This window comes from Plodia interpunctella, chromosome 5, assembly GCF_027563975.2.
Source record: "Plodia interpunctella isolate USDA-ARS_2022_Savannah chromosome 5, ilPloInte3.2, whole genome shotgun sequence".
Lineage (NCBI taxonomy): Eukaryota > Metazoa > Arthropoda > Insecta > Lepidoptera > Pyralidae > Plodia > Plodia interpunctella.
The window spans coordinates 4,134,011-4,160,242 of NC_071298.1; the positions used below are offsets into that span (position 1 = coordinate 4,134,011).

Sequence of the window (26,232 nt, forward strand, 5' to 3'; positions counted from 1 at the left end):
AACTCTAGTTTACATTAGCTGTGGTAAATGCATCGACAAAAAAAAAAGTAAAAAATAGTAATAATAAAAAAATAATGTCACCGTGTCAGCCAAATAGTACTATTTTATATTATTTTTAGATGAAATAGCTTCAATTTTATTAATATTTATCTGCTTTAGATAAGTGAAAATCATGTGTGTTCTACGTAGTTTTTAAATGAAAGGTAAGACATAAATTCTGTTATTAAACAATCGAACTGAAACATTTGGAAGATATGTTGTTGTGTGTATTGTTATTACTTTCCTCGTCCTATAATTCTCTTTTGTGTATTACACAGACAAATCCTTGTATCCCGACATCATGGGGATTATGTACGAGACACGGCCGCTAAAACGGCCTCGTTTAGGACCTCCTGACGTTTATCCGCAAGAACCTCGTCAGAAGGAGGACGAACTCACGTCCACAAACGTAAAACATGGCTTTTCTACATCACCACCATCCAGCGATGAATTCGGTACAGCAAGGAATTCCAATTACTCTGCTACTAAGGTATGTAAACATATAGACTTAGTCCAAGACACTTAAATTGGTATTGTCATGACAAACTGACCAAAAATGTTTTCAATTCCAGATTGGCCAGTTTTTTTCTGGAATATTATCAAAAAAAGAGGAATTAAATACCCTACCGGACTGTGGTCGTAAAAGACAACAAGTTAATCCTAAGGACAACTTTTGGCCGGCAACTGCTCGTACTAAACCACAAATTGAGGCTTGGTTCAAAGACCTAGCTGGTATGTTATTATTCATGATTTATTTACAACTTCATGTATACAAAACAAAGTACAATATTTAGAAACTTGAAATTAATTTGATTAAAGGTTAATTTAATTTAAATTAATGCTCAGACAAAGCTTGCAACTGCTGGTTGTCAAGTGCCACCAGATTTGTGATGATGTGGCGTCCAGCAGTGGGACATGTTAAAACAATTTTTCAATGGCTTGGTTTCTACACTGATAATCTAAACTGTAATATACATATAATGGAAACTAATTATGATATCATCTTTTAGGGAGTAAACCACTTTCTCAACTGGCGAAGAAAGCACCAAACTTCAATAAAAAGGAGGAGATATTTATAACATTGACAGAATTCCAAGTCTCCATGCCCAGAGCTGCCTGGTTTATAAAACTTAGCTCTGCATATACTGTAGCCGTGTCAGAAGCCAAAATAAAAAAACGGCAGTTGCCGGATCCTACCACAGGTTAGTTCTATCATCCTTTATTTTATTTCAGTTCATAGTGCAGGTTTGCAATTCATTATCACTGTCATATCTTTTCGAAGTGTGACAAATTCATCCAATCCAGGTTGACATTGTGATGTGACATACCTTAATATGATTGGTTAGCTGCATCTCAAAGGTCAATGTCCTCTGTACTAATTTCATGACATTATTTCCCTAATAAATTTTGGTTTATTAAGGAAATAATGAGTTTATTTATATTAATTTATTTACAGAATGGACAACAACCTTGATAAAGTTCCTAAAAGACCAAATACCTAAATTAGCAGAATACTATCAAAATGCTGTGCCTGGTAGTGTTTCTGATAAAACTCCTCCTTCACAGTCCGGTAAGAATAAATCATGATTATAAAAAATTAAACATATTAATTTTTATTTGGATGTTGGTGTAGAAATGGTATCTAGGTAGCCATATTAAAGCAAATATTAATGAATATTTGTGATAGTTTATTTTTTTTAATACCCCTGATATTATGAGAACATTTAAAAATCTACCAATTCCAAGAAATAGTGAGCGTTGGAACAGTAGCCTTCATTAAAGATAGCTAACACAATTCGGTCGGTAGCCACTAGAACTTGAGAAATTTGTGTAATTTTGTTTTTTAAGTTGTGATAAATTGGAAAATTATGAGCGCAATTTGTTAAAAACATTTGATATTACAGGCCAAGCTACTCCTGGACACAATTCTTCAGGCAATCCACCAGGGGGCTCCACTCCAAATAGTACCTCAGTACCTAATTCTATGCACTCACCTGGAAATACCAGTGGTAAATATCTATACATATAAGAAAACTCCAAGTATGTCTGTACATAGCAGATATTCATAAAAAATAATTATAGGGGATATTTATAGGACTAATAGAAGTCAAAACAATTTTTTTAGATTTTTTGTCTGTAAGTTTGTGCTGTTTGATGTGGATGGTACAAGATAAAATCTGGTATAGGTTACTTCGTGATATGTTACTTAGAACTCGAGATATTGACAATAATAAGTTATATGCCCAACAATGGACATATCAAAATATATGCATCTTTTTTTGTTTCCTTGAGTCATATTCCATCTTGAATAATCTTGCATTGCAGCACTGGGTTCGTCAACTCCTGGTCATTCAGAGAGCACAGATTGGAGGCAGGCGCTCAAACTGTGGAACTACTGTTGTCGCCTTGCCAAGTACATGCTGGACGAAGGCCTGCTCGACAGGCAGGACTTCCTCACTTGGATTATTGATTTACTTGACAAAAGAGCGGCTGACGATGGACTGTTAAGGTGATTACTACTTTAATATGTTTGATTTTGTTGTCACGTGGTGTGGTGTCCCACTCTCGATATCTGGACTTGATCTATTATAAATATATCTTGAGACACATATTTGCCCTTGGGAATTCTGGGATAAAATATACCCTATGTGAATTCCATCGAAATCCGCCTAGTAGATTTAGCACCTCGTACTTTCGGGATGAAATGTACCCTATGTTAATCCAAGATATCCATTTAAATTTCATAAAAATTGGCACAGCCTTTTGAGCATGAAGAAATAACAAACATACTCACACACTTTCGCCTTTATAATATTAGTGAGAAGAGATTACTAGGACGTGGGATAGTGGGATGTAATGAACATAAACAAACAGGTTGTTCCTACCGCTCGCGCTGCAACACATGAGCGAGTTCGTGTGCTGCGAGGGTCTGTCGCGGCGCCTCGCCACCACCTGCGCCAAGAAGGCGGCCCTCATCTGCTCCGTCCTCTCGGAGGCTACTCTGCGCTCTCTGAACCAGCCCGCGGTGTTCCCCAAAACCCCTGACGGCACTAGAGGTAAGGATTTTTAGTAGAGATATTTTTATTTTGTGATTTTTTCAAAACGTCTGACACGTCTCGTGCTTCAGGCGTCTATAGACTGTGGTGACCATTTACAATCAGATAGGTCGCATGTCTGTTTGCCAGTTTGCTAGTATAAAAAAATTGTTACTAATTTATATCTCCTTAATTCTATTTTTATTCTTGTGGTGTCAGACAGTTAAATTCGCGCATTCGTCGCATTCTGCAAATCTGTGAAGTAAAACTCGTGCCTCTTGCTGCTGACAATGATGAATGACTAAAATGATGTAGGTGACAACTGTATTTTCCACCTGGTCCTACAGAAGGGGTACATCCAAAAAGTGTTAGATTTATGTCCTCAAGAAGAATATGTAATAGCCAACTGTCAAATGTGGATGCCGAAGATAGTGCAAAATGGAGAAGACAAAGTGGGAAAGTGTTTCATGGGCTCAGTAAGAGTGTTTATAGTCTAGTCTAATGAGTGTTTTTCTTTCAGAAACAAACGGAGCGCCAATGTCGCCGGCAGCTGAAACAACCAACGGCGACGTAAAGCCTAATATAGCGAACATAAAGCGGTCCGGGACCCCCGCCGACCAGAACCAGGGCACTCCAAACCCCAACCACTCCATAGGTACCCCTAACCCGAACCTTGGCACTCCCAATCCTTTAGGAACACCCAACCCTCAGCCCATGGAGGTTCAAGTGAAAGAAGAGAATGTCTCGCCTCCTATGGAGACGAAGCCAACCGTTAACGCTGTGGTAACGGCTGCATTGAATCCGGTGCAAGTGGGCTTCGGAGACATTCTGAACTGCCAATATCACAGAGATGTTATCATCCAGCTCGCTACCATCCTGCAGGTGAGTGTACCTGAAGTAACGCCATTTATATTTTAGTAATAGAGTAATATTTTCCATCTTTACTATTTTTGAACACTGCGCGTTATTGTGATTTGAAACACAGTAATTTATTTATTCATGAAACACAAACAGATTTACAGACAATACATCTAAAAAATCCATATGCTAGTCAGAATTACATCAACTTATTACATATCAATAGGAGGCACTAGCACGGTTAATAAATGGTGTCATGAAGTACATAAAATTAAACGTTACAGTCTATATATAGCCCTTTCCCTCGATTCACTTTTGCAATCTGCACTAATAGAGAAGCAGCTTGTACATTTGACGACCTCCGTGGCCTGATGGTCATTATGGTCCGGGTTCGATCCCCACAGGTCAACATGGAAAATGATATTTTTCAGATTGACCTGGGTCTTGGATGTTTATATATATTATATATGTTATAGAATATAGTATCGTTGTATTATTCGCTACCATGGAAGGCAATAATATATTATTTTTAGATAATTTGCGTGGAATGTCCAACGGCGATGGTGTGGTCGGGCTGCGGGTCGTCGCTGGCGGGGTCGCCGCTGGACCAGCTGCCGCTGCCGCCGTCCGCGCTGCCCATGCCCTACATGGACTGCGACAGCACCGAGCGACATCGCCGGATGGTCAGACATTGTCCTCCTTGTGTCGTAGTCCTCGTGTCTGAGGATCGTGGTCGTTAAGTGTAATGAAACGCACACAACTATCGGAGTGGTTTGCCATTGCCTTCTCCATTTCACAAACTAGATGATAAATGGTCACGTTTTCCTTCACTGGAAGCAATGTCAGTGGCACGAGTAATATTCGAACCTCAAACCTTTCGGTTAAGATGTCGCCGGCTAGACATTGTTCTCGAAAATAAAATATTTAAAAATACCTCGTCAAGTTTTTAATAATTTACTATATTCAAGATATAGGTATTCCATTAAAAAATGTAGTCTTGTTGAAAATAAACTTAATTTTTGTACATTTTTAGGTTTACGAAGCGGAACAAGAGATTTCCGCCCGGAGCAAAAAAGCTGAAAGCAAATGGTGTACGGACAAATGGCAAACCAGTTCACAAGGTACTTATTTAATATATGCTTTACATTTTTCTCTCTCTCTCTCTCTCTCTCCTTTGGATAACTTTAAATGTTAAAAGAGTCAACTGACATTTTACAATCAGCCGCCTGCCTGAAGTCAATCCTCCTTGAGAATGCTATTGTTGCCAATCACTTAACAAATAATACTATCAAAGCTACACACTACTAGCACTTCGGAACGACCACTGTTGAAAATCATGCTTTAAACGAACTCTTCTAACATGTTCTAATCACTCATTATTATAATTATTTTCAAGCGACGTAATTATTTTCAGCTCGAGTGTTGGCAGTTCTAGAAGCGTTGGACAGGCATTGTTTCGACAGTGTGGACACCAACAACAATTTGGACACTTTGTACAAAGAAGTGTTTGCGAACTGCACGCCGCCCACCAAAGATGCTAACGATATGAAAGATCCGGTAAGTAGGTAGTTCATTTTTTTTTTTTTTTTTGAGAAATTATGAAGTTAGTTTGAAGGCCACGTTTAGTATTGTTAGAATTACGACAAAATAGTGACGCTGCTAGCCTATCACCTATGGGAAGCATCTCCGTTTCCTCACCTTGGTACTCGGCAGTAGACTTAAGTTAGACGTCAATTAGAAATGTTTGTAATTCTAAGTTAAAAAAATTATTTTTAATTTAAATTAACATTTCCAATATGCTCGGCAAGAAAAGTAGCTGGCACATTATATACCTATAAAAAAAGTCGAAATTAAAAAAATATACAATTTGATTTAGGAATGGGCCGCCCCGTACGCGGTGGTGCGAGTGTTGTGCGAGTGGGCGGTGTGCAGCGCGCGCTGGGGGGAGCACCGCGCGCTGGCCGCGGCTGCGTTGCTGGACCGCCGCCAGCACCAGCTCATACACCACCACGACCACGCCAACCAAGGTATACTCACCAGGATGCATTATTTACCATACGAAACCATAATCAATTATTTATACACGTAAATCTTCCTCAGGAATCACATTATTTATTTTTAAAAACCGCATCAAAAGCAGTTATTTTTCTAGCTATTTAAGTCGCACTGCTGGGCAAAAGCCTCCTCTAAATTCCTCCACGCAAATAAACAAGGAGAGGATATCCTTGGTGTTATCTTGCCTTTCTTTATCGAATTTTAAATTCGACAAAATCCGTTACGTACATAGGGATAGACAGACGACGATAAGCGACTTTGTTTTATACTATCTAATGATTGAATTGAATGCTTGCTGTGCCCTTGCATGCTCACCTGTACATTCCATTAAGTGACATCTTTTGAACTTGCACACGTTTTCCTCTTGGACAACTTGATAAAGTAATATGAATCGGCAAGTACTCTAGTATCAAGTAAATAATCTAACTCTAGTGAAAATCTATAGTAGTTTCTTTGAAAATCTACTCGACTTCATCATTCACGTCAAATTTGTGCAGTGAAAAAATATCATGTATTATGGACAACGTCTAATTTTATAAACAAGTGAATTATTTAAAATGTTTCTTTCAGGCCATGATGATAAAGAATCCATCAGTTCCGGTACAGGGATGTACAGTGGCCCGCCAATATTCCAAAATCTACTGTTACGATTCCTAGACAACGACGCCCCTGTTTTAGGTATTTCCATACGTTAACATAATTAACAATTGTTAACAAAATAACAATTTATTAAAAATAAAATAACGAATTATTAACAAATTAACAATTAGTTAACAAAATTTTCACATACCCAATGCTAATATACTTTTTGATATTATATTATATTTATTTTTTTTTTAATATTTTTATTGTTATTGATGTTATTTTAGATGAAAGCCCGAATGCGCCGCCCGGCAATAGACAGCAGTTCGCGAATCTAGTTCACTTGTTCGGCGAACTCATTCGGAGAGATGTTTTCTCGCACGACGCTTACATGTGCACGCTTATATCTAGAGGTAAGATCTTCGAATATGTCATAGTGAGTTCTTTTGTCTCAAAAAAAATGTATTTGTATATTTTTCTTTTTCCTTAAGTTGACATAATAATTGTTATGCTTCATTAACATAGAAAAATCACTCTTATTCCTAATGTTGTATGAAAATATATTATCACACATGTTAATCTACACATATAATAAACCTGTAACTAGCCTACGTGGAAATATTCAAGAAAAATATATATGAGTGCTTTAGCCTTAGCCTTAGCATAGCCTTGCTGTCCTTATACCAGAAGTAGATTAAAATTTGTCACTTATTCTTTTTGAGTGTGTTATTAACACTGGTGTCGGAATTTTTCGAGTCGTCTAAAGGCGTGGCACTTAAATAAATGAATGCGACTCCCTCAGGTGATCTGATATCCCCAACTGAGCCGACATCGACCGGCGCCCCGCAGGTGTCGCAGGCCAACAGCTGCAACACCAACCACAACATGGACGACGATATCTTCGCGGGCATCGACCTCAAGCCCAAGATGGAGGTAACTGTGTTGTCTCATGTAACCTAAGGACCATGGATTACCTCCATAGTACCAAAACAACCAACTGATGGCAACATCTTTCCACCTACGCAGGAAAAAAAAGTAATTTCTATAGTAATTATAAATCTGTACAAAGTTTGTTGTTAGAGCCTACTTTTAATATGAATGGCTGTGCCAGCAGACTCCGCAAGTCTTTTCTCTTCATCAATTTTTATTATATTTTAAATACATACTATCTTTATTCGTTTCGTTCTTTATCCTTATTATATTTTAAATGCCTACAATAAATAGAGAAGTAAATGTTACACAGGAAAATGTACGCATGGACCTGGACGACTCCAAAATCGACGATGACTTGGACAAGCTCCTCCAACATATCAAAGAGGACCAGCAAAATTCTATGGACGCTCCGGACAGCCCCAAAGACCCCGGGGAGCCCTCGCATAGGTATCAAAACCAAAACCAACATATGTGATATTTTGTGAGTGAGCTCTTTATAATTCGGAATGTGGTCTAAAATGTCTAATTTTCCAGTGTAAATTCTCCAATGATGGGACCAAGCGGTATGTCCATTCCGGGCATGCCTTCCATGGGAATGGGACCAATGACTGGTGAGTTTCAAAACTTTTATTTTTTATGACATGACCATTTTATATCGCTTAACAGCATCTTTTTTCTCATAATTCAGTAACTAACAAATTAGTTGTATAAAAATAATAACTCATGTAAATAAAATATTGACTTCACTAACTCCAAAACACGACCAGCCAGGTAAAAAATATATTTGTAATGCCTGGCATAAGTTGTGTAGTCTGATAGTCTGTCTATATGATCTGTGTTGGAAAGGGCTGACTGGCCACCTTTAAATAAATCTTAAACCCTTAAATCTGCCTAAAGTAATGATATGTTATCAGAAAGTACTGAAACAAGCCCTGACCATAAAAAACCAGGTATACGCACCACAAGCTCGGGCCCGTCAAGCGCGAGCGGCGCAGCGCACGCGGCGGCGGCTAACGGTGCGGCGGCGGGCGGGGCGGGGGCGGGGGCGGGCGGGGGCGCGGTGTCGCGTCACTACCACTACACCATGCACTTCCCGCTGCCGCCCGCGGAGCCCGACCACACGCCGCACGACGCCAACCAGCGCCACATACTGCTGTACGGCGTCGGCCGCCAGCGCGACGACGCCAAGCACGCCGTCAAGAAGATGACCAAAGGTGAATATTTAGTGATAAATGGATTTATTTATCACTAAATATAAATCACTAATTAGTTTTTATTGCAGATGTGACGTTACAACTTGGTTTCTAATATATTCCACGCTGGTCTGCGAAATATAGAATGTGCCAAATGTTTCTCCTTCCACTAAAATGCATGTAAAAGTGAATCGCTATAAACTGTCAGTTGAGATTCTTTTCATATGCAAGAAGTTAGTAACCCAGTATTTAATTTAAATTCCACCTACAGTTAAACGTGGCCTTAGACCATCGAGCTAATCAAGCTCGCGTCGCCCAATATTCTTATTGTTTGAGATTGACAAACCTTATTTACTTTAAAATTACTTTTGTTTTCAGAAATATGTAAACTTTTTTCGAAAAAATTCTCCATTGACGTTGCGGAGGGTGGAAAAATAAAGAAGCACTCTAGAAGTGAGTTTAACTTTGAAGCTGTCACACAGAAGTTCCAGGTGAGCTTATTATTACTAACGCCAGTGTAACCTGGTAGCTTGAAGAATTATGATATTGATTTCCGGAAAAAGTGTGATCGAAGTTATAATTTCTTATAAATATATTTTATTTCGAGTTCATCCATCCAAATTAGAATTTGACGTGTTAAGACCAAGGTGAACCTATCGATTGCTTCAGTATTGCACTTAGCACTCAAGACCAATATAAAGAAAACTAAAAACTTCGAGCTAACATAGCTATTGCATAGGTTCCCGGCTGATCTTATACAAAGCGGCTAATCAGACCGAGCACATAATGAGGGACAAAAGAAACGCTCGGTTCTGTTTCTTCTGTTTTTTTTTTTTTTGTGATCTTAGAGTCTACAGTTTTTTCTACCCATGGTTCAAGATGTGGTTACCTGCACAGGCGATGTCGATGTACGAGCAAGGGGCGGTGTCGTGGGCGGTGGGCGGCGCGGTGTGCGAGGCGCTGGCGGCGTACGCGGCGGGCGCGATCACGTATCTGCCGCAGCCCGAGCACGTCGCCTTCGCGCTCGACCTCATGGAGATCGCGCTCAACGTGCACGGCCTCATCGAGACTTGTATACAGGTGATGGGATATACGGATGCCGTAGATACTAGTTAGGTTTATTCACTTGGAAATAGTGTACCGTCATATTATATGAAAATTTATTGACGTCAATGAATTTTTTATTTATTTTTTTAATATTCGGAAATGCTAACTGACAGAAAACTTGTTTCTATTTTTAAAATGCACAATCGATCTACAGATGAGATATCTAATAACGAATATTTGTTTTAATTTTGTTGCAGATTTTGAAAGAATTATCGGAAGTGGAAAGCGCGTTGTCAGCTCGCGGCGCCCCGAGCAGCGGGTTGGCGGCGCCCCGAGCGTACACTTCCGCGTTAGCTCTCTACACCGTGGGGGCCCTGCGGCGTTACCACTCGTGTCTATTGCGTAAGCACTCAATTGTGTAACAATATTTTTCCGTGCGTGTTTCTTTCACTATATTTAGTGACTGTTTCACCAATTTTGTGATAAAATATCATATTGTAATCTGACAGATAAATTTAAATTGAATCGCTATTCTAATCGCTAGATAAATCTGCCTGATTGGCCAGATCTGTGATTGGTCAGGTAGCCCACAACATTTAATTTTAACTCACATTTCAACGCTATCTGTTTGATATGTTACATTTAGGCTATCTGATACTTTATAAGCAAGCGGTGAAACAGACACTTCTCTCGTATTAATTTTCTTATCGAGTGCGTTTTTGCTAAAGCTAGCATCAGAATTCATTCAAGTCGCCTAAAGGCGTATGACATTTTTGCGATTACCCGATGTCGTCTAGTACATTATTTTCAAGTTGTTTTTTTCTAGCGGAGTTCTGACATCAAGTTTTTACGTGTAACAGTGTGCGTGGAACAAACATCAGCGGTGTTCGAGCAACTCTGCAGACTGGTGAAATGCGTGGTAAATCCCGGAGACTGTGGCTCGGCCGAGCGCTGCGTACTCGCGCAACTGCACGATTTGTACAAAGCTGCGGCCCATCTCTGCCACGCACCACACGCCGACACCTTCGCCAACGCATATCCTAAGATCAAGTGAGTAACAGTCAACCAATAGCTCGTGGAGTGCGTATAATAATCGGACCCTAAGCTCCGACGCTCAACGGCTGTGGAAAAAACCGTGAATACGCTCAGATGAGAGAGAGAGTCACAGTGAACCAACCACTGGTGTAGTGACTGTGAGCCCAAGTGCATTCGGCCGAGCGAAAAGTACTCGCTCAATTGCGTCTCATAATACCTATCTTAAAATCAAGTCAGTTTTTGTCTTTCATTAAAAAAATATAAGTGCTTAATACCGACACAGAAAAGAAAAATGGCTTTATACTCTTGCTTCCTTCAATTCGATACAAGCTTCACGTATCCGAAAGTTTCAACTATATCTTATTACCACAAAATAAAGAATTCGATTAATTTCAGTAGAATAATTTATTACATACGTAATTAAAACGTAAACCTAATTGTTACAGTATTTTTTGTCATTCCACACAAAAATCAAATAACGTAACTCTGGTTTATAAGCTACATATTTCGTCATATCACATTAATAATTACTGTACTTTATTAGTAAAGTAATAATAATGTTTGTTTCAGACAAGCTCTCTACTCATCTCTCCAGCCGACTCCATCCAACTACGTGTACAATCCTCAGTTCCTAAGCGAGTTCTTCACAAATCCTCGCAAGGGTATGTAACACCAGTAACGATGTGTTGCTGTTGCAGAATAGCCGTCACATGCCGATCTGATGTGTGTCACTTGCAGGTAAAATCGAAATAGCGTGGGCGCGCCAGGTGGCAGAATCGCCCGCGAATCGGTACAGCTTCGTGTGCTCAGCCATGCTGGCCGTTTGCAGGGAGGTCGATAATGATCGGTGAGTTTTTTATTTTTATCTAATTATAATCATTTATTTGCCAAATAATACAGTAGTTTACATGCAATCTGTTGCCCAAGCGAACTACCCCATGTTTGTTATCTAAATTGTGTACTACAATATTCAGTTAAAATAACGTTTTTTTTTGCTCTTTGCATATTAATCGTCTCATAAATTAGAAATTATATATTTTGTAATATTCTAACATATTTTTAAAGTGTATTATATTTAATTCAAGAGACATGCAAACATTGTGTACCAACTTTTAAGTACCTACACAACCATATTTATGTTATTTAGGGTAAACGAACTGGGCGTTCTCTGCGCGGAAATGACCGCGTGGTGCAGCGGACTAGCGGCGGAGTGGCTCGGGGCGCTAGTGGCGCTGTGCGGGGCGCAGTACTACCCCGCCGCGCCCCACGCCGCGCCGCCGCCCTTCTACCCAGACCTGCTGCACCACCGGGACTTGCATGACGCCGCCGCGCATGACGCATTAGCTGTCTTCACGTGTATTCTTGTGGGTGAGTATAACAATGTGTTTTGGTATACTTGTCTGTTGAAATTGGACTGAGCTAACCAAGTGCAGCGAATGCTAAATCACTCCGGAGTGATTTCCACGCCACCACGCTACGGCACATTTTGTTTATCTTTGCCCAGGGGCATCGATGACTTATAAATAAACATGTATTCTTCAGTTGTCTATGTAAATTCTCAAGACAAATTTGAGTTTTTACTCAATTCTAGCCCGTCATTGCTTCTCACTGGAGGATTTCGTGCGGCACGCGGCATTGCCATCTCTAGTGAAAGCGTTCGGGGGCGCCGGACTCAACGGGAACCCAGCCAACGCGCCATCGCCTGACACCGGCGCGAGGCTCACCTGCCATCTGCTGCTGAGGCTCTTCAAGACCCTGGACACGCCGCAGCCAGGTCAGTGCAACCACTGATTCTCTCTAGGATTCTGGAGAATATTTTTAATGTCTTCTGTTGGTTTCGAAGATTTCTTGACAGATTTACGGATTGAGTACACATGTAACTCATCAATGGGCAATAGTAATGTCGCCAACAATAATTATGTTGTTGTTTTACAGGTTTATATTCCGTGTCGACGTCCCCGGGCCCCGGCGGCGGGGGCGCAGGCGTTCGACTATCATGTGACAGGCATCTGCTTGCCGCTGCGCATAAAAACATCGGTGTAGGACCCGTTCTAGCAACACTAAAAGCTATTCTGAGTAAGTATATAACAAACAGGGCAACAATGAAACTCTCGGATTTTGCAAACATATTGAAATGTATAATTTTTTTGTAGTGCTTGCTGAATCGCGAGCATGTGACGGCGACAAACCGGGCGACAAAAAGTCGTGCGAATTATCGCACATATTGGGAACTAGCGACTCAGGCCCTACGGACGCGCAGCTCGATCTCATGTCGTAAGTTAAACCAAACATTTATCAGACAAATTGCTATATAAATATTGTATTTATTATTGAATCTCAAATGACATAGTTGCTCTGCAGTACGGTAGATTTAAAGTAAAATGCAGCATGGAACCTAACAGCTGTGAAAGTTTCAAACTATTACCATCATTCTCTTTATTTTGCGAGATCACGTCGAGTAATACACAAGTCATTATTTATATTTAAACGCTGATGCCTTTGCAGAGTTGGTAGAGCGATCATGTGAGGCATTATTATTTAATATATTGATTAATGTTTTTTTATTCTTAGGATGGTAGACTCAGAGATGAGTGGGGGCCATAGAACGCCTAGGTTTGTTTGTTTTGATATTGAGTTTCACGGTTGCACCTCATGGTCCTAGCCACACGTGGCCCCAGTTTTTGGGCCCACTCGCTTCGCTTGCGCGTCATTGCATTGAGAGCTGAATTTTGCGTCCGTGTTATTATTATGCAATCCATCATTCACAGTATCAACTTAATCATGCCCAGTTATAGAACTAAATCGCATGCGATCTTCGTTCAATTTTTTGTTGAAGTTGTAATTTCTATATTGTCTATGCAACAAGAAAAAAAATCACTAGACTTGGTAAAAATAACGCTAACTTCACCTCTCTTTTTCGACGCGTACCTTCATGTTGTTTTGCGAACATTATCCTCTGGGTTGTAAAAACATCCTTCTCCGCTCGAACACAAATAATACTTTGTAAATTACGCCAACCATGTATATATATTTATTTTTAAAACACTCATTCTTTGTGTAAATGTAACCCTAGGTAAACATCCCTGTATTTGACACAGTTGTCCTTTTCCTTTCTAAATTTACCTGGATATTGGTGACCAGGTGCCTCTCTACCTGTACTCCGTTTCGGGTACCTACTACCTAGTCTATGCAGTGCACGCCTACACTATTTGAATAAATTTCGACGTTGAATATTCTTAATAATAAGGGCGTGCGCTGATTTAGGCGGGTGTAAGCTTCAAGTTCTGCCCGTTTATGTCACAAACCTTACGTGCGAATGGAATGAATCCCTCGTGGATCGCCTATTTCAGTCTCACGCAAGATATGAATGTAACGGCTATAACTGTCGCTTAGGCGCACACTTACTGCAGCGCACGCCTTGATGTGAACCTAGTTATAGGTAGATAAATTCTTCATACCACAACATATATATTCACAATGCAAACATAATTAAAAAGAAATATAAAGTGATACAATTCTTCTTTAAAGATGTTCTCATTTTCGTATTGTTTTTTTTTTATTTAAACTCATTATTTTTTGTAGTGGGCTACATCTAAATGTTACGCTCGTTGGAGGGTCACTTGTGTATAACACTACTTCACTACCCTCACCTCTACCAGCCTTAACCGTCTGTGTACGTAATTGTCTATGAGCTTGGGCATATTAGATCATAAATTCTAGCCATAAGATTCGCAATTCATTATGATATCTTTGTAAATATATTAACAATGGGAAAACTAACAGAAAAAAGAGCCCTGTTTTTATGTATGTAAAGGAAAAAATTATGTCATGAAAATAACTCACCAATTATTTTAATTTATGGTAAAAAATTTCATATATATAGATAGATAGGAATAACAATATGGGGCCATCAGCACAAAAGTGGCCTAACCTAAAAATATGGAGTGTGCAATCTAAATTTATTATTATAATGTAAGATTATGTAAGTATATGAAATATTGTGATTTAAATAGGCCACGTAAGCGCTGATGGCCTCTGTACTAAGTAAAGAGATAAACCTTGACTCAAATAAAGTTCCAATAATCTGTAAATATGACAACATGAATTGTGAATCTTATCGCAATACATTCAAAGCAAAACCTACTTGTAACCGTATCATTGACAAACCAGAGGTAACGGTGGCGTGGGTTCGACACTCCTGGACTCGTCGCAGTCGCTGTCGTCGCTCGCGCGCCGCGTGTTAGTTGAAATCTGCTCGGAGGAGTGGGTGCTGCAGAAGTGCCTGCAGAACCCGGATGAATTGTACCAACCGGATATGCTGCTCGATTCTATGTTGACGCCGAAACAAGCTCAAAGGTGAGAAAAAATTAATAAAATTCTATATCAAAGTTTTGTTTGTAACGAATAAATTGAAAACGAATGGACTCTCTCTCTTTCTTTTTTATATTTTGTTATAGTATAGTGGAAATAGATGAATACGGAAAAATAAAAGTTTTTGTTTTTTTTTTGTGCAGACTATTACACATGATATGCTACCCTGACTCGGCGAGCCACACTCATCCCGATCTCGATCAGAAGACTATGATCACTAGATTATTGGAGGTAATCACTTTCATTATACTAAAGATAGTTTGACATTTTTACAGAGTTTAGAAACTCTATACTTCGTTTTTTCTTACAAGTCTTATTATCAATCTTATTATGTCTTTATATGATTGCGTGGTTAACAAATATTTTATTTATAAGTTATTAAAATTTATAGGTTACAACTAATATTTGTTTTCCACAAAATTGAACATGTAAATATTGTTTACATGTTAAATTGTTAACTATACTCTAAAAATCTTTTGTAATTTTTATAACAGAACTTAGAACAATGGTCCCTACGGATGTCATGGCTGGACTTGCAGTTAATGTTCAAGCAGTTCCCGAACGGTTCGTCGGAACTGAACGCGTGGCTGGACACCGTGGCTCGAGCCGTCATCAACGTGTTCCAGCAGGTGGCGCCCCCGCCGCCCGACAGAGACAGGTAGATATATAACACAAGGCAGCTGATGGTCAAGCAGTTCCCGAATAGGTCCTCCGGGAATCAACTGCATAATGAAGACTAACGCAAGTGAATTCCCCGCTAGGGGCGCTGATGTAGTGAAATAAATAAATAAAAAACTATTGTCAACATGTTTATTAGTCTGAAAATTTCCATGCGCAACCTTTTCTGTGCTGTTGTGGATCGAAAATTGATATCCAGTTATACTAGCGCCTCCTATTTGTAAACTTTTATAAAACTTTATTTACCAATGTAATAATAGTTTTACAGATACATTTAGGTAGAATTTAGAATTTTAATTTTGGTTTGGCTGTGGACTCTGCTAAGCGAGGCTTGTCAGACTCATCTGCTATTAGCTTAAAAAGGAATTCTTTTTAACCTGTTTTATATTACTGGGAACGTATAATTGCCACCTAGGATTTATATTTAAGCGACCATTTTGTAAACATAGCTTTTTGGGAGAACGTTGGTTCTCCTAAAAATCAGGTCATCACAGTACATAATAATGACTTTATATATCTTATTATTATTATTACAGAATGGGCACCGACCGTGGAGTAGTGAGCACGAGTAAATGGCCTGAATCCGTGTGGCTGGTGGCGCCGCTGGTCGCGAAACTACCGCCCGCTGTGCAAGGCCGTGTACTCAAACAAGCGGGACAGGTAAACTAACCATATTTAGTATTATAAAATATGACCAAGAGTGTGTCTGCTTAGAGTATAGTGATGTTGTAAATTCGCCTTTATTACTTCCGCATAGAGGTCCATGTAACATGTCATAGTAATTTATGTAAATAATTATAGTTGTTGTTTTCCAGTCAAATATTTATTTTCAAAAAGCGGTAGATAAGGTTATTTACCGCCTTTTATTATCTACCTACCCTTTTTTATTTACAAGATCGTGCTTTCCAAAGTTATCTCTTTTCGTTCGCCGCGAAGCCTGACGTAACTAAAAAAAACGAATTTGAAGATTCGACTGTGATTACCAACCGGCAACCACAACCGGCCTGACGTCAACCCTCCTTGGAAATGAATTATTGCCTGACAGCTAACAAGGTTACGTTCCTGAGTCTCCTCATACGACACCCACGATATGGAATGGTCTAAGGCGGAACCACCACAATTATATATGTATAATAAATGTTGTAGATATTGGAGAGTGGTTGGGGCGCGGGCTGCAGCGGCGGCTGCGCGAGCGGCGGCGGCGGCGGCAGCGGCTCGCATCGCGACTGCAAGAGTCACCAGAGCCCTAGCTATAAAGGGTGAGGAACACATTATTTGTGATGTTCCACGTGAAAAGGTAGCTTGTATAGGGAAGTCACTTGAGACTTTTCACGTGCTCGTTTTTATTATACATGCGTATGCGCATTGTCACTGTATCAATTGTCCTAAATGAGGTACCTTTTCTCGTGAAACGTTATATTTATTATTACTTATTGGTCGTTAACAACTGCTCTGTGTGAGTTATGGGTATGGTATGACTCTGATTTTATTTCACGTCTATTTCAGTTAATAACTTTAAAACAGACTGGTTTATTGGAGATACATGCCTGTATAACTTGCGGTCGAATCTGTTTTTGTCTACAACTAATATTTTATATCGGGCTGTCATAATATATTATAGGTCAAGTGGAGGCGGTGGGGGCGGAAAACGCGGTGTGAGCAGCAACTGCAGCGGCGGCTGCGGCTGCGGGGGCAATGCGGTGCGCCTCGCAAACGAACCGTTGCTGTCTTTAGTGCTCACTTGCCTCCGACACCAGGACGACCAAAAGGTCAGTGACCTGACTGGTGCTTTAATATTTATTGCATTTTCACATTCAGTTCTGTTTTTGCTCTTGAGTTCTTACTGAATATCAAATCAAATCATTTATTCCATGACCATAGATCGTATAAGTAGATGTTTTACATAAGAATAATAGTGCAAATATTTTTTTTATACCAAAATCCAACAATTCCGTATGTGAATCTTAAATTACGTACTCAGAAGCATAATTAAAGTAAAATCGTTCAGGAAAGCCTGTTGAGTTCGATCCACGCGCAACTCCAACACTACCTGACGCACGCGCGCGATCACGAGCGCGCCGCGTGCGGAGACACGTGGCAGGACGAGGCGGCGCCCGAAGCGCTGCAGCTGCGCTTCTCCCTCGCGGGCGGCATGTTTGACGCTATCCGCCGCTCCTACCAGCTCACCTCTGATTGGGCGGTGCTGCTCACGCAACTGTTGGCGCATCAAGTCATTGACGCTTACAACAACAGGTACATTGATCCGCCGCTCCCACCAGCTCACCTCAGGAGGCTTACCATCATCTCTTAACGCGATCCACTTTACGATCTAAACTGAACTGCATCGCAAATTCGCACCATCGACTTAATTTTTTCTATGAATGCGATTGTTTTAGATTCCTAAATTGAACTGAATTGCATTGGAATCGTTCTATGAAAGTTGATGGTAGGCCTACTGATCGAGCATCTGATTCATGTATAATGTACGCCACGAGAGTTGGGACAATAACAAAATTGCCTATAAATCGTCTATTGCACAAGCAAACTATAGACACGTTAAATCATAAATCTCTTGTCACGCATTATTTTAAATTATCGTTTCACATCTTGTGAAGCGGGATTTCTTCGCGCGATACACGTTATTATCAAGTTTTTTCAACAAAAAAAACTTATAGTAAACAGGCATGTGGCCCACCTAAGTTAGTACCTAAAGAGAGTAAGTGATTAACCCTGCAACACCAAGGGCCTAAGATATTAAACCACAGTATCTGTAACACACTCTCCCTTTAAACCGGCACGCAAACCTATTTGACGACAGAAATAGATGAAAGTTAGACCAGAATCTATCTCTGGTGAATCCCTCCATAAATACCTATAGTAAACTTGTACATTCTAATTCTCGTAGCCTATGCCGCAGCAACTTGTTCACCACTCTAATTGACATGCTGGCAACACTGATCCACTCGACCTTGGCCGAGGGCGGCGACGACAACAACCGGAAGCACTACCAGAACCTGATGAAGAAGCTGAAGAAGGAGGTCGGCGACAAGCACGGGCCCTCCGTGCAGGCCGTGAGGCAGCTCCTGCCGCTCTCCAAGAATACTATCATCGAGGTAACTCCCATCATCATCTATCATATGATAAAACTGTGTGTGGGCTATGTTTGTTCCCGCAAAACATAAAAACTTTACCACAGTTGTATAGTGGATGGTCTTAAAATCTGGTATAGGTTTAATCGCTATACGTCGCTTAGAAACTGAGATATTGACAATTATAAGTTATGAACAGACGCACAAAACGCGAGCGAAGTCGCGGACAAAAGGTAATCTAATTTCAGAACAAAATTCTTGTCGGTGGAGTTCTCCATAGTCATACTTATTTTATAAATGTGAAAGTATGTTTGATTGCTAATAATATGCTGTATCTAATATCTACCTATTATCTTTGTTAATAATCAATATAATTATATTTTGTTTAATATTAATGTTTATTTTTTAATTTGAAGGTAATAGCGTGTGAGCCACTTGGATGCTTAATGGACCAAAAAGGAAACAAGATATCTGGATTCGACAGTGACAAAAAACAGGTAAAATTTAAATGATAAATTCCCTATTTGATAAAGTAGGCCAAGAATCTATTTTGGGAAAAAATCTCATACGATCGAACAATCTATGTCGATTGCGGTGTTGTACCAATTCTTATCAGCCGTGACTTGCATATAAATATTATGTATTTGACACCAAGAAAAACTAAATTATTTGAATTGTTATAAGTAGCCAATTCAATCATGTATAAAGTATATCTATTTGATATGTTCCAGGGTCTCCGGCTAACAGACAAACAGCGCGTGTCGAGCTGGGAGCTGATGGAAGGCGGACGCAACCCCGCGCCGCTGTCGTGGGCGTGGTTCGCCGCCACCAAGGTCGAGAGGAAACCGCTCACCTACGAGACTGCGCACAGGTATGTATCTGTTTCTCATATACTCGTAATGGCATTCTATATTATATGTATATTCAGATTCAAAATAGCGTTCACATTTTGATAAAATACATAGAATTCACACTTTTTAATTGGGCCCGATACATTGGCTTATAAAACATTTGTTGCGGTGAAGTTTACGCCGTTTCTTTTTTTAATTCAGTTTTTATTTTAGTAAATGTTTTTTAGATTTAGTGAATTATTTAAATCATCTTTAGATGTAAATAAAGTGCCTGTGGAAGTAATTCCTGAATAAATGTTTACTTTGAAATAATAATGTTTGTGACTTTTCTCATATCTTTAAGTCTTTCAATTTTCTATTCAACCTTTCTGGCCAATCTACGAAGCAAAAATAATATTTCTTTTCAGATTACTGAAGCACCACACACACAGCTTAGTGAAACCCCTCAGCTACTACCTGGAACCGCTGCCGCTACCGCCGGAGGACCTCGAAGCCAACGACAGCAAGCAGGTAACCATCCACCACCCATCACGTATCTATAGCCTCACCCTGCCAATGACAAGCGGGAAATAAGCCCTACCCATGTTATTCTTCTGTTAACATTTAACGTTTATCCGTATTCACTAAACAATTAACAAACAACCAGGACAATGGCAGTTTGGATTCGAGCCCCACAGGCGCAGGCAAGGGCCGCTCAAGATCTTCCTCGGGCAAGAAGATGAAGAAGGCTAAAGCTGTGACGCCGGTAAGATGACCTGTGTTTATTCTTTTCAGTAGTAAACGATGTGGCGTGTGGTCCCGCCCTAAAACAGGACAATGCAATGTCGTATTGTGGATGGTGACTAAGGGGCATAGCCTTGGCAGCTGACCCCGAGCTTCGTGATATCACAGAAGCGAATACAGCATACGGGAACACGCGAAGATAAGAAAAAGAGAAAAATATTAAAGTGATTTTTTGTAAAATTGGTGTTTTCATAAAATTTGATAATGTGCATTGCATATGAAGTTTTTCTGACCGCATCCAGTTTATGAATGCATTATTTATTGTACTGACGGATGAATAACGTAAAACTTACTAGCCACACAACCTTCCATAGAAAAATCTTTTTATTCCAGATAATTGCGGTTGAAACTGCTTGATCCATTTATTAGTACGTCGCGTAAATAAAAGTGTATTAGATTTCATCGAATTGTACACATGTGTAAATTTGCAAATACTAAGCAAATAAATTTTGTGGTTTATTAATAAATGGGGTAAAATCATATTGATTTATATATACATGTTCATATATCATCTATCAAAAAAAATACTCTATTGACATTACTCGGTGTTGCCGTTCTGTGCAGACGAACGGCAACGGCGTGCCCAATCCGAACGCGGGCCAGCCCGGCATGGCGGCGGCCAACCAGCAGCCGCAGTTCATGCAGCAGCCGCAGCAGTGGTTCCCCACGCCGCAGCCGCAGCCCGCACAGAACTACTACAACCCGCCAGGTAAATCATTACTAGTTGTCACGCACATGGGTACAGAATACAGATACCAGGCAACCAGCTGACTGTACACTTAACTGCTCCTGCAAATTTACACAACAACCGTTTTCACTCGGTAACGCAACCACGTATCAATGAACTGACGATATATAAGTGTAATGCAAATATGTGTAAATAAGAACTTCGATCCTGTACACTTTCCAAAACGTAGTTTCTGCTTCCCATTAGGCTAGATTGAGGTCAAACGCGCTTACATTTCTAATAACATAATAATATATTATAGTATGCAAATAGCCCATTGAAATAGGATGAAACTATACTTTTGAAATGAGAGCGCCAGAGCCAGATTCATATGGCAGGGATCTAGCTATATTTTATAAAGTTTAGTAATAAATACTCAAATATATTAACAATCGTGAATATGGTTAATTAGGAGTGAACCCTCGCGGTGTGGCGCCGCCCTCCAACACCCAGTCGAAGCAGGCGCTCAGCAATATGCTGCGCCAGCGACTGCCTTACAACCAGATGGCGCAGATGCAGGTATGCAATTGATGTGTTCTTTTTTAAGAATATTTAAATATTCCTAACAAATCTTAGTTACCCTAGATTGATCCAGAAGTATTCGTGAGATTTAATATGATTATATTTATTGTGATATGTTCGCAAGAGTCCTGAATTTTATCATAGATCTCAATTTGAAATTGTATATATTCTCAGAGATTTTACTAACTGGAATAGTGCCAACTTTTTTTAAAAAAAGCTTGTATTTTGACGTACTGAGACTGACGCAACTAGATGTACCAATAGCTACTTTATTATCACGCAATAATTTCGTGGAACTCCAACAAATGCTCCGCGGAACTAAGCTACTTTCTTCGGAAACACTCGATATCAATCAGCACATTTATAATGACGTATGTATTGGTGTCCAGTCGAGCGGATACCCGGGAGCGGCGCACGCGCGCGCGCCCTACCCGCGCCCGGGCATGCGGCAGATGCAGCCCAACCAGATGGCGGTGGGCCAGATGCAGCCCAAGTGAGTCGCATTGTATATAATCCATGGACTCAAGGAACTACATAAGAGTCAATATGGTGTATTGTTACTTTGTGACCTAACCGTTGTGTGTTGACTACCTCGATGGCGCAGTGGTAAAGTTCGACAAAAAAGGGTTCGATAAAAGGGTTCGATCCCCGATCGGGTCATGATGGAAATCTTTTTCTTAGTCTTAATCTTTTTCTGTTTGGGGATGGAACAGGTCTTGGATGTTTATCTATATATGTATATGTTATAAAATATAGCATCGTTGAGTTAGTATCCCATAACACAAGTCTAGAACTTACTTTGGGGCTAGCTCAATCTGTGTGATTTGTCCTAATATATTTATTGATTTATTATGATTACTCCCTCGATAATATATCTTTGAACATAGTTAAAAGTTAAAATACAGAATTGAATATTCGAAGTATATATTTTCACTTACTGTCATAAATGATAAATTTAATCTTTTTTTTTCAGCCAAATGGCACCAATGGGGGCAATGGGCGGTATGGGTCCTATGAGTCAAATGGGTGGTGTTCAAATGGGCGGGCAGATGGGCGCCGGGCAGATGGCCGCCGGGCAGATGGCCGCCGGGCAGATGGCCGCCGGGCAGATGGGCGGTGGGCAGATGGGGGGCAACCAGATGGGGGCCGGGCAGATGGCCGCCGGGCAAATGGGCGGCATGGGCGGCCAGATGTTCGGAAACCAGTACGGCGGGATGCAACAGGGTTACGGCTTTGGACAACAGATGATGCAAGGTGGACAGCAGCAAATGATGAACCAGGTAATGTCGGTCACAATAGTTTATTTATTAAACTAACTTAACGTTACAGAGAGCATATTTTAATAAGATAAGTTAGCATGTATAACATAGGATATTCAAAGACGTTATTGTAAATTCACTCGGAAATATTGATGATTTATGACAATAATATAAACTGGAAAAAGTAGATTACTTTGTGTCACTATTTCGGTGATGGTTAATTGTATATGACGAATTGTGTATATTTGATCAATGATGTGGCTAGCGCGTTTCAATCCGATTACAGTTGCTATGCGTATGTGCAATATTATTGCCTATTTTCATGCAAAACAAAAAGTTCTGGTGTAATCTAAGAGATCAAATATTGCCTGCGTTTTGGACAAAATACATAGATTTGTATTGAAAAATTTTTGCATTCGTTTTTAGGGTATGGGCCAAGGAGGGAATCAAATGGGGCAACAAGTCAACACGATGGGGCAAGGGGTCAATTCCATTGGTCAAAACGTCGGTCAGATGAACCAGGGAATGGGACAGACCGCCCAAATGCCACAGGGCATGGGTCAAATGGGTCAAGGCATGAACCAAATGGGGCAGCCCATGGGGCAAATGGGTCAGATGAGTCAAGCCGGAGGTATGGGCTCCATGAACAGCCAAGGGGGTGGCATGGGACCACAAGGGGGTAACTCAATGGGAGGCTTCCCGGGGCAACAGACATTCCAACAGGTAATTAATTATTTTATGTATAACAAGAATAAATATATTGGTATGTTGCTAACGGTTGATACCAACCTCTGGCATGAGTTTAACTAATTAATGTTTATTATTTCCTAGAATATGATGGGCGGACGAGCGAGCCAAGAAGCATACTTGGCGCAACAAAGACAGAATGCGCGGCCGCAGTACATGCAGGTTTGTATATTCAATATTTTTCTTATAGTCGTATGTCCTCATGGCTGAGGGATTGTGTGGAAAGTACCACACAATAACTTCCTGGATAATACTAATGGAATGGTTTGCCATTTTGCCTTCACATCGTTTCAAATATGTATTTTGTGAAATCAATTACAATCTCTCTATAAAAAGCAAAAAATATTATAATGCAGTCTGTCAAACAAAGCAAAAAATATATGAGGGCTCTATGTCGAATTGACTGGCAACACTGGATGTTCATCAACCAATCTTGACCATTCTATTTGGTATTGCAATGGCAAAAAAGTGTTATTTCGTTAAAATCCGTGTTCTACTCTTTATTGACAGATAGTACCATACATTGTACTTAAACATATCATTAATATTTTCCATATGATATTGTAGACCCTTTGCTCCGTTACTACAAGCCCTAATAAAAAAACTTAATATTTATTCTAACTTGAATATCCAGCAGGCACCCAATGTGACGATGGGCGGCATGGGCGGGCCGACCCCGCCTTACCCGCGAGGGATGCAGCCTCAACAAACTGCGCAGTACCAACAACAAATGACGCAACAACGCATGCGACAACAGATGCTGGCCATGCAACAACAACAACAAGGCCCGTTGGTGCAGCATCTGCAGCGGCAACAGCAATATCAGCAGCCGCCGTACTAAAACTAATCACGAACAAGACTGGCAACCCTAACATGCTACCACGCTTTGAAACGCGTGTGGCCAGAGATACTAACGACCATAGATGGGCTTTACGGCCAGTATTTTCTACAGCTTATTCGGAAAAGTTTCAGCGTAAATTTGTAAGCGTTGTGTTCGTGGAGGAATTTTTGATAAGAAATTGGGAAAATACTTGGCGTACTTAGTGTGGTTGCTTACCACCAATTCTTACCTACATTTACGAAACATTACAAAACCTTCTGGACCATTATGTTGAATTCTAGTATACTTTTCTTTTAAATAGATCAATTGTTGCAAAAAACTTGTTCAATTTTTTGTCGGAGTGATTGATTGGGCTCTGTGGGTCGAAAGATATTGTGGACTAAGACTAGCACTGCGTGATACGATCCATTACCCACTGCGTGATACGGAATGCTAACGCCTAAAAGCTATCGAGAATTCTGGAGTCGGTACAGCTAGTTAATATAGAGGCTATTTAATATGGAGCTAGTTAATATGGAGGCCCTGGATTTTTTAAAATATCCAATGTAAACAAAGTAAGTTGAATTTAGCTCAGTTTATTTAAATCATTTTCACTGGAAATGCAATAGATCTCAATCGAAGAAACATTTTGCTATTTCTGTTTCCAAATATTTTCATGCATCTTCATCTTAACTGTAAATCACTTTTTAATTATCTGAAAAGTAACTTATGTTCATTTAAGAATGTAATTAAATCTATAATCATGTTAGATTAAAAAAGTATCAAGTTATTTACTCATTTTAGCAAGAAAATGGTAAGAACAATTCACTTATTTCTAAGAAACAATGTTAGGGTATACTAATTTCGATGTCGATGTCGAAGTCCGTTCGCTCTGATAGTGTTGTCGGTGGAATTTATTTTCAATATTTTTTCAACTTCCTAGATGATTTTGGTTTTATGTGCTTATCTCCTGGTATTTGTTTGGATTAACAAAGATCACTATCAAAGCCAACGAACATTTAGCTTTATTTATTTAATAAGTATTTTATTTTTAATAAGTATTTTATTTGTATTCCTAAAATCTCAAATCAACCTTTACATATTTTTAAGTAAAATAATTGTTTATTGAATGGCATCACGCCACCATTCTGTTGTAAATATATAAATGCTGACAAGACATTACATATATATGTAAATATTGTTTATATAAAATATACAATTTAATCTAATGTATTTTCACTTTGGTTTCCATCATAATCTGAAAATAATACTTGGTATGTACTAAACCCTATAAAGTCGGATCATCAGTCTGATAAAGTCTGGGGGCCATAAAGCCATAGGACAACGACAACTGCACTGTAATGTGATTGTAAATTCTCACTAAGACCTCTGGTTGGCACTGTGGTATAAGCATGCAATTAGTAGGAGTACATACTAATTTTAGAAGATCAAATCAACCGTGACCCGGGGCCCTTTCTAAACTATGAAATCAACCAATGGTCACGAAAATTATTTTTTCCTATGGTTCAAGTACTGAGTTCGGTTCTGGGTTCTGTTTATGATGTTTATATTGGTGTGCGATTGCCACACGATTTTGCAGGAATCGTT

General features: G+C 39.7%; 1 protein-coding gene across 4 annotated transcripts; it reads left to right on the forward strand.

Annotated features, from left to right (window-relative positions):
* Positions 1 to 63: 63 nt before the first annotated feature.
* On the forward strand, positions 64 to 25,853 carry LOC128670090 (mediator of RNA polymerase II transcription subunit 12-like). 4 transcript variants are annotated; one of them, XM_053745466.2, is made up of 49 exons: positions 64 to 203; positions 318 to 529; positions 612 to 771; positions 1,050 to 1,241; positions 1,496 to 1,609; positions 1,944 to 2,048; positions 2,365 to 2,548; positions 2,914 to 3,095; positions 3,595 to 3,956; positions 4,466 to 4,615; positions 4,966 to 5,053; positions 5,347 to 5,489; positions 5,809 to 5,959; positions 6,558 to 6,665; positions 6,857 to 6,982; positions 7,372 to 7,502; positions 7,813 to 7,949; positions 8,037 to 8,113; positions 8,453 to 8,716; positions 9,074 to 9,186; positions 9,593 to 9,775; positions 10,000 to 10,144; positions 10,603 to 10,792; positions 11,348 to 11,439; positions 11,516 to 11,624; positions 11,925 to 12,145; positions 12,369 to 12,551; positions 12,713 to 12,853; positions 12,931 to 13,051; positions 13,349 to 13,390; positions 14,948 to 15,133; positions 15,292 to 15,379; positions 15,643 to 15,806; positions 16,363 to 16,486; positions 16,973 to 17,085; positions 17,448 to 17,595; positions 17,835 to 18,079; positions 18,732 to 18,939; positions 19,332 to 19,412; positions 19,647 to 19,786; positions 20,174 to 20,276; positions 20,413 to 20,511; positions 21,114 to 21,258; positions 21,689 to 21,795; positions 22,188 to 22,291; positions 22,772 to 23,078; positions 23,484 to 23,780; positions 23,889 to 23,966; positions 24,439 to 25,853. In XM_053745466.2, exons 1-49 carry the CDS (start codon positions 197 to 199, stop codon positions 24,643 to 24,645), a joined length of 7,377 nt encoding a protein of 2,458 aa, XP_053601441.1. In that variant the 5' UTR covers positions 64 to 196; the 3' UTR covers positions 24,646 to 25,853. The 4 variants fall into 4 exon arrangements, with proteins under 4 accessions (XP_053601441.1, XP_053601443.1, XP_053601445.1 ...); XM_053745468.2 differs by having other exon boundaries at positions 11,531 to 11,624; XM_053745470.2 differs by lacking the exon at positions 20,413 to 20,511.
* Positions 25,854 to 26,232: the final 379 nt, after the last annotated feature.

What these genes read in the sequence shown, in the direction of transcription:
- LOC128670090 (XM_053745466.2), top strand. An exon ending in GTTGCCGGATCCTACCACAG is followed by an intron (nt 1,242 to 1,495) that starts GTTAGTTCTATC and finishes ATTTATTTACAG; the next exon opens with AATGGACAACAACCTTGATA. An exon ending in GTGCACGCTTATATCTAGAG is followed by an intron (nt 6,983 to 7,371) that starts GTAAGATCTTCG and finishes CGACTCCCTCAG; the next exon opens with GTGATCTGATATCCCCAACT.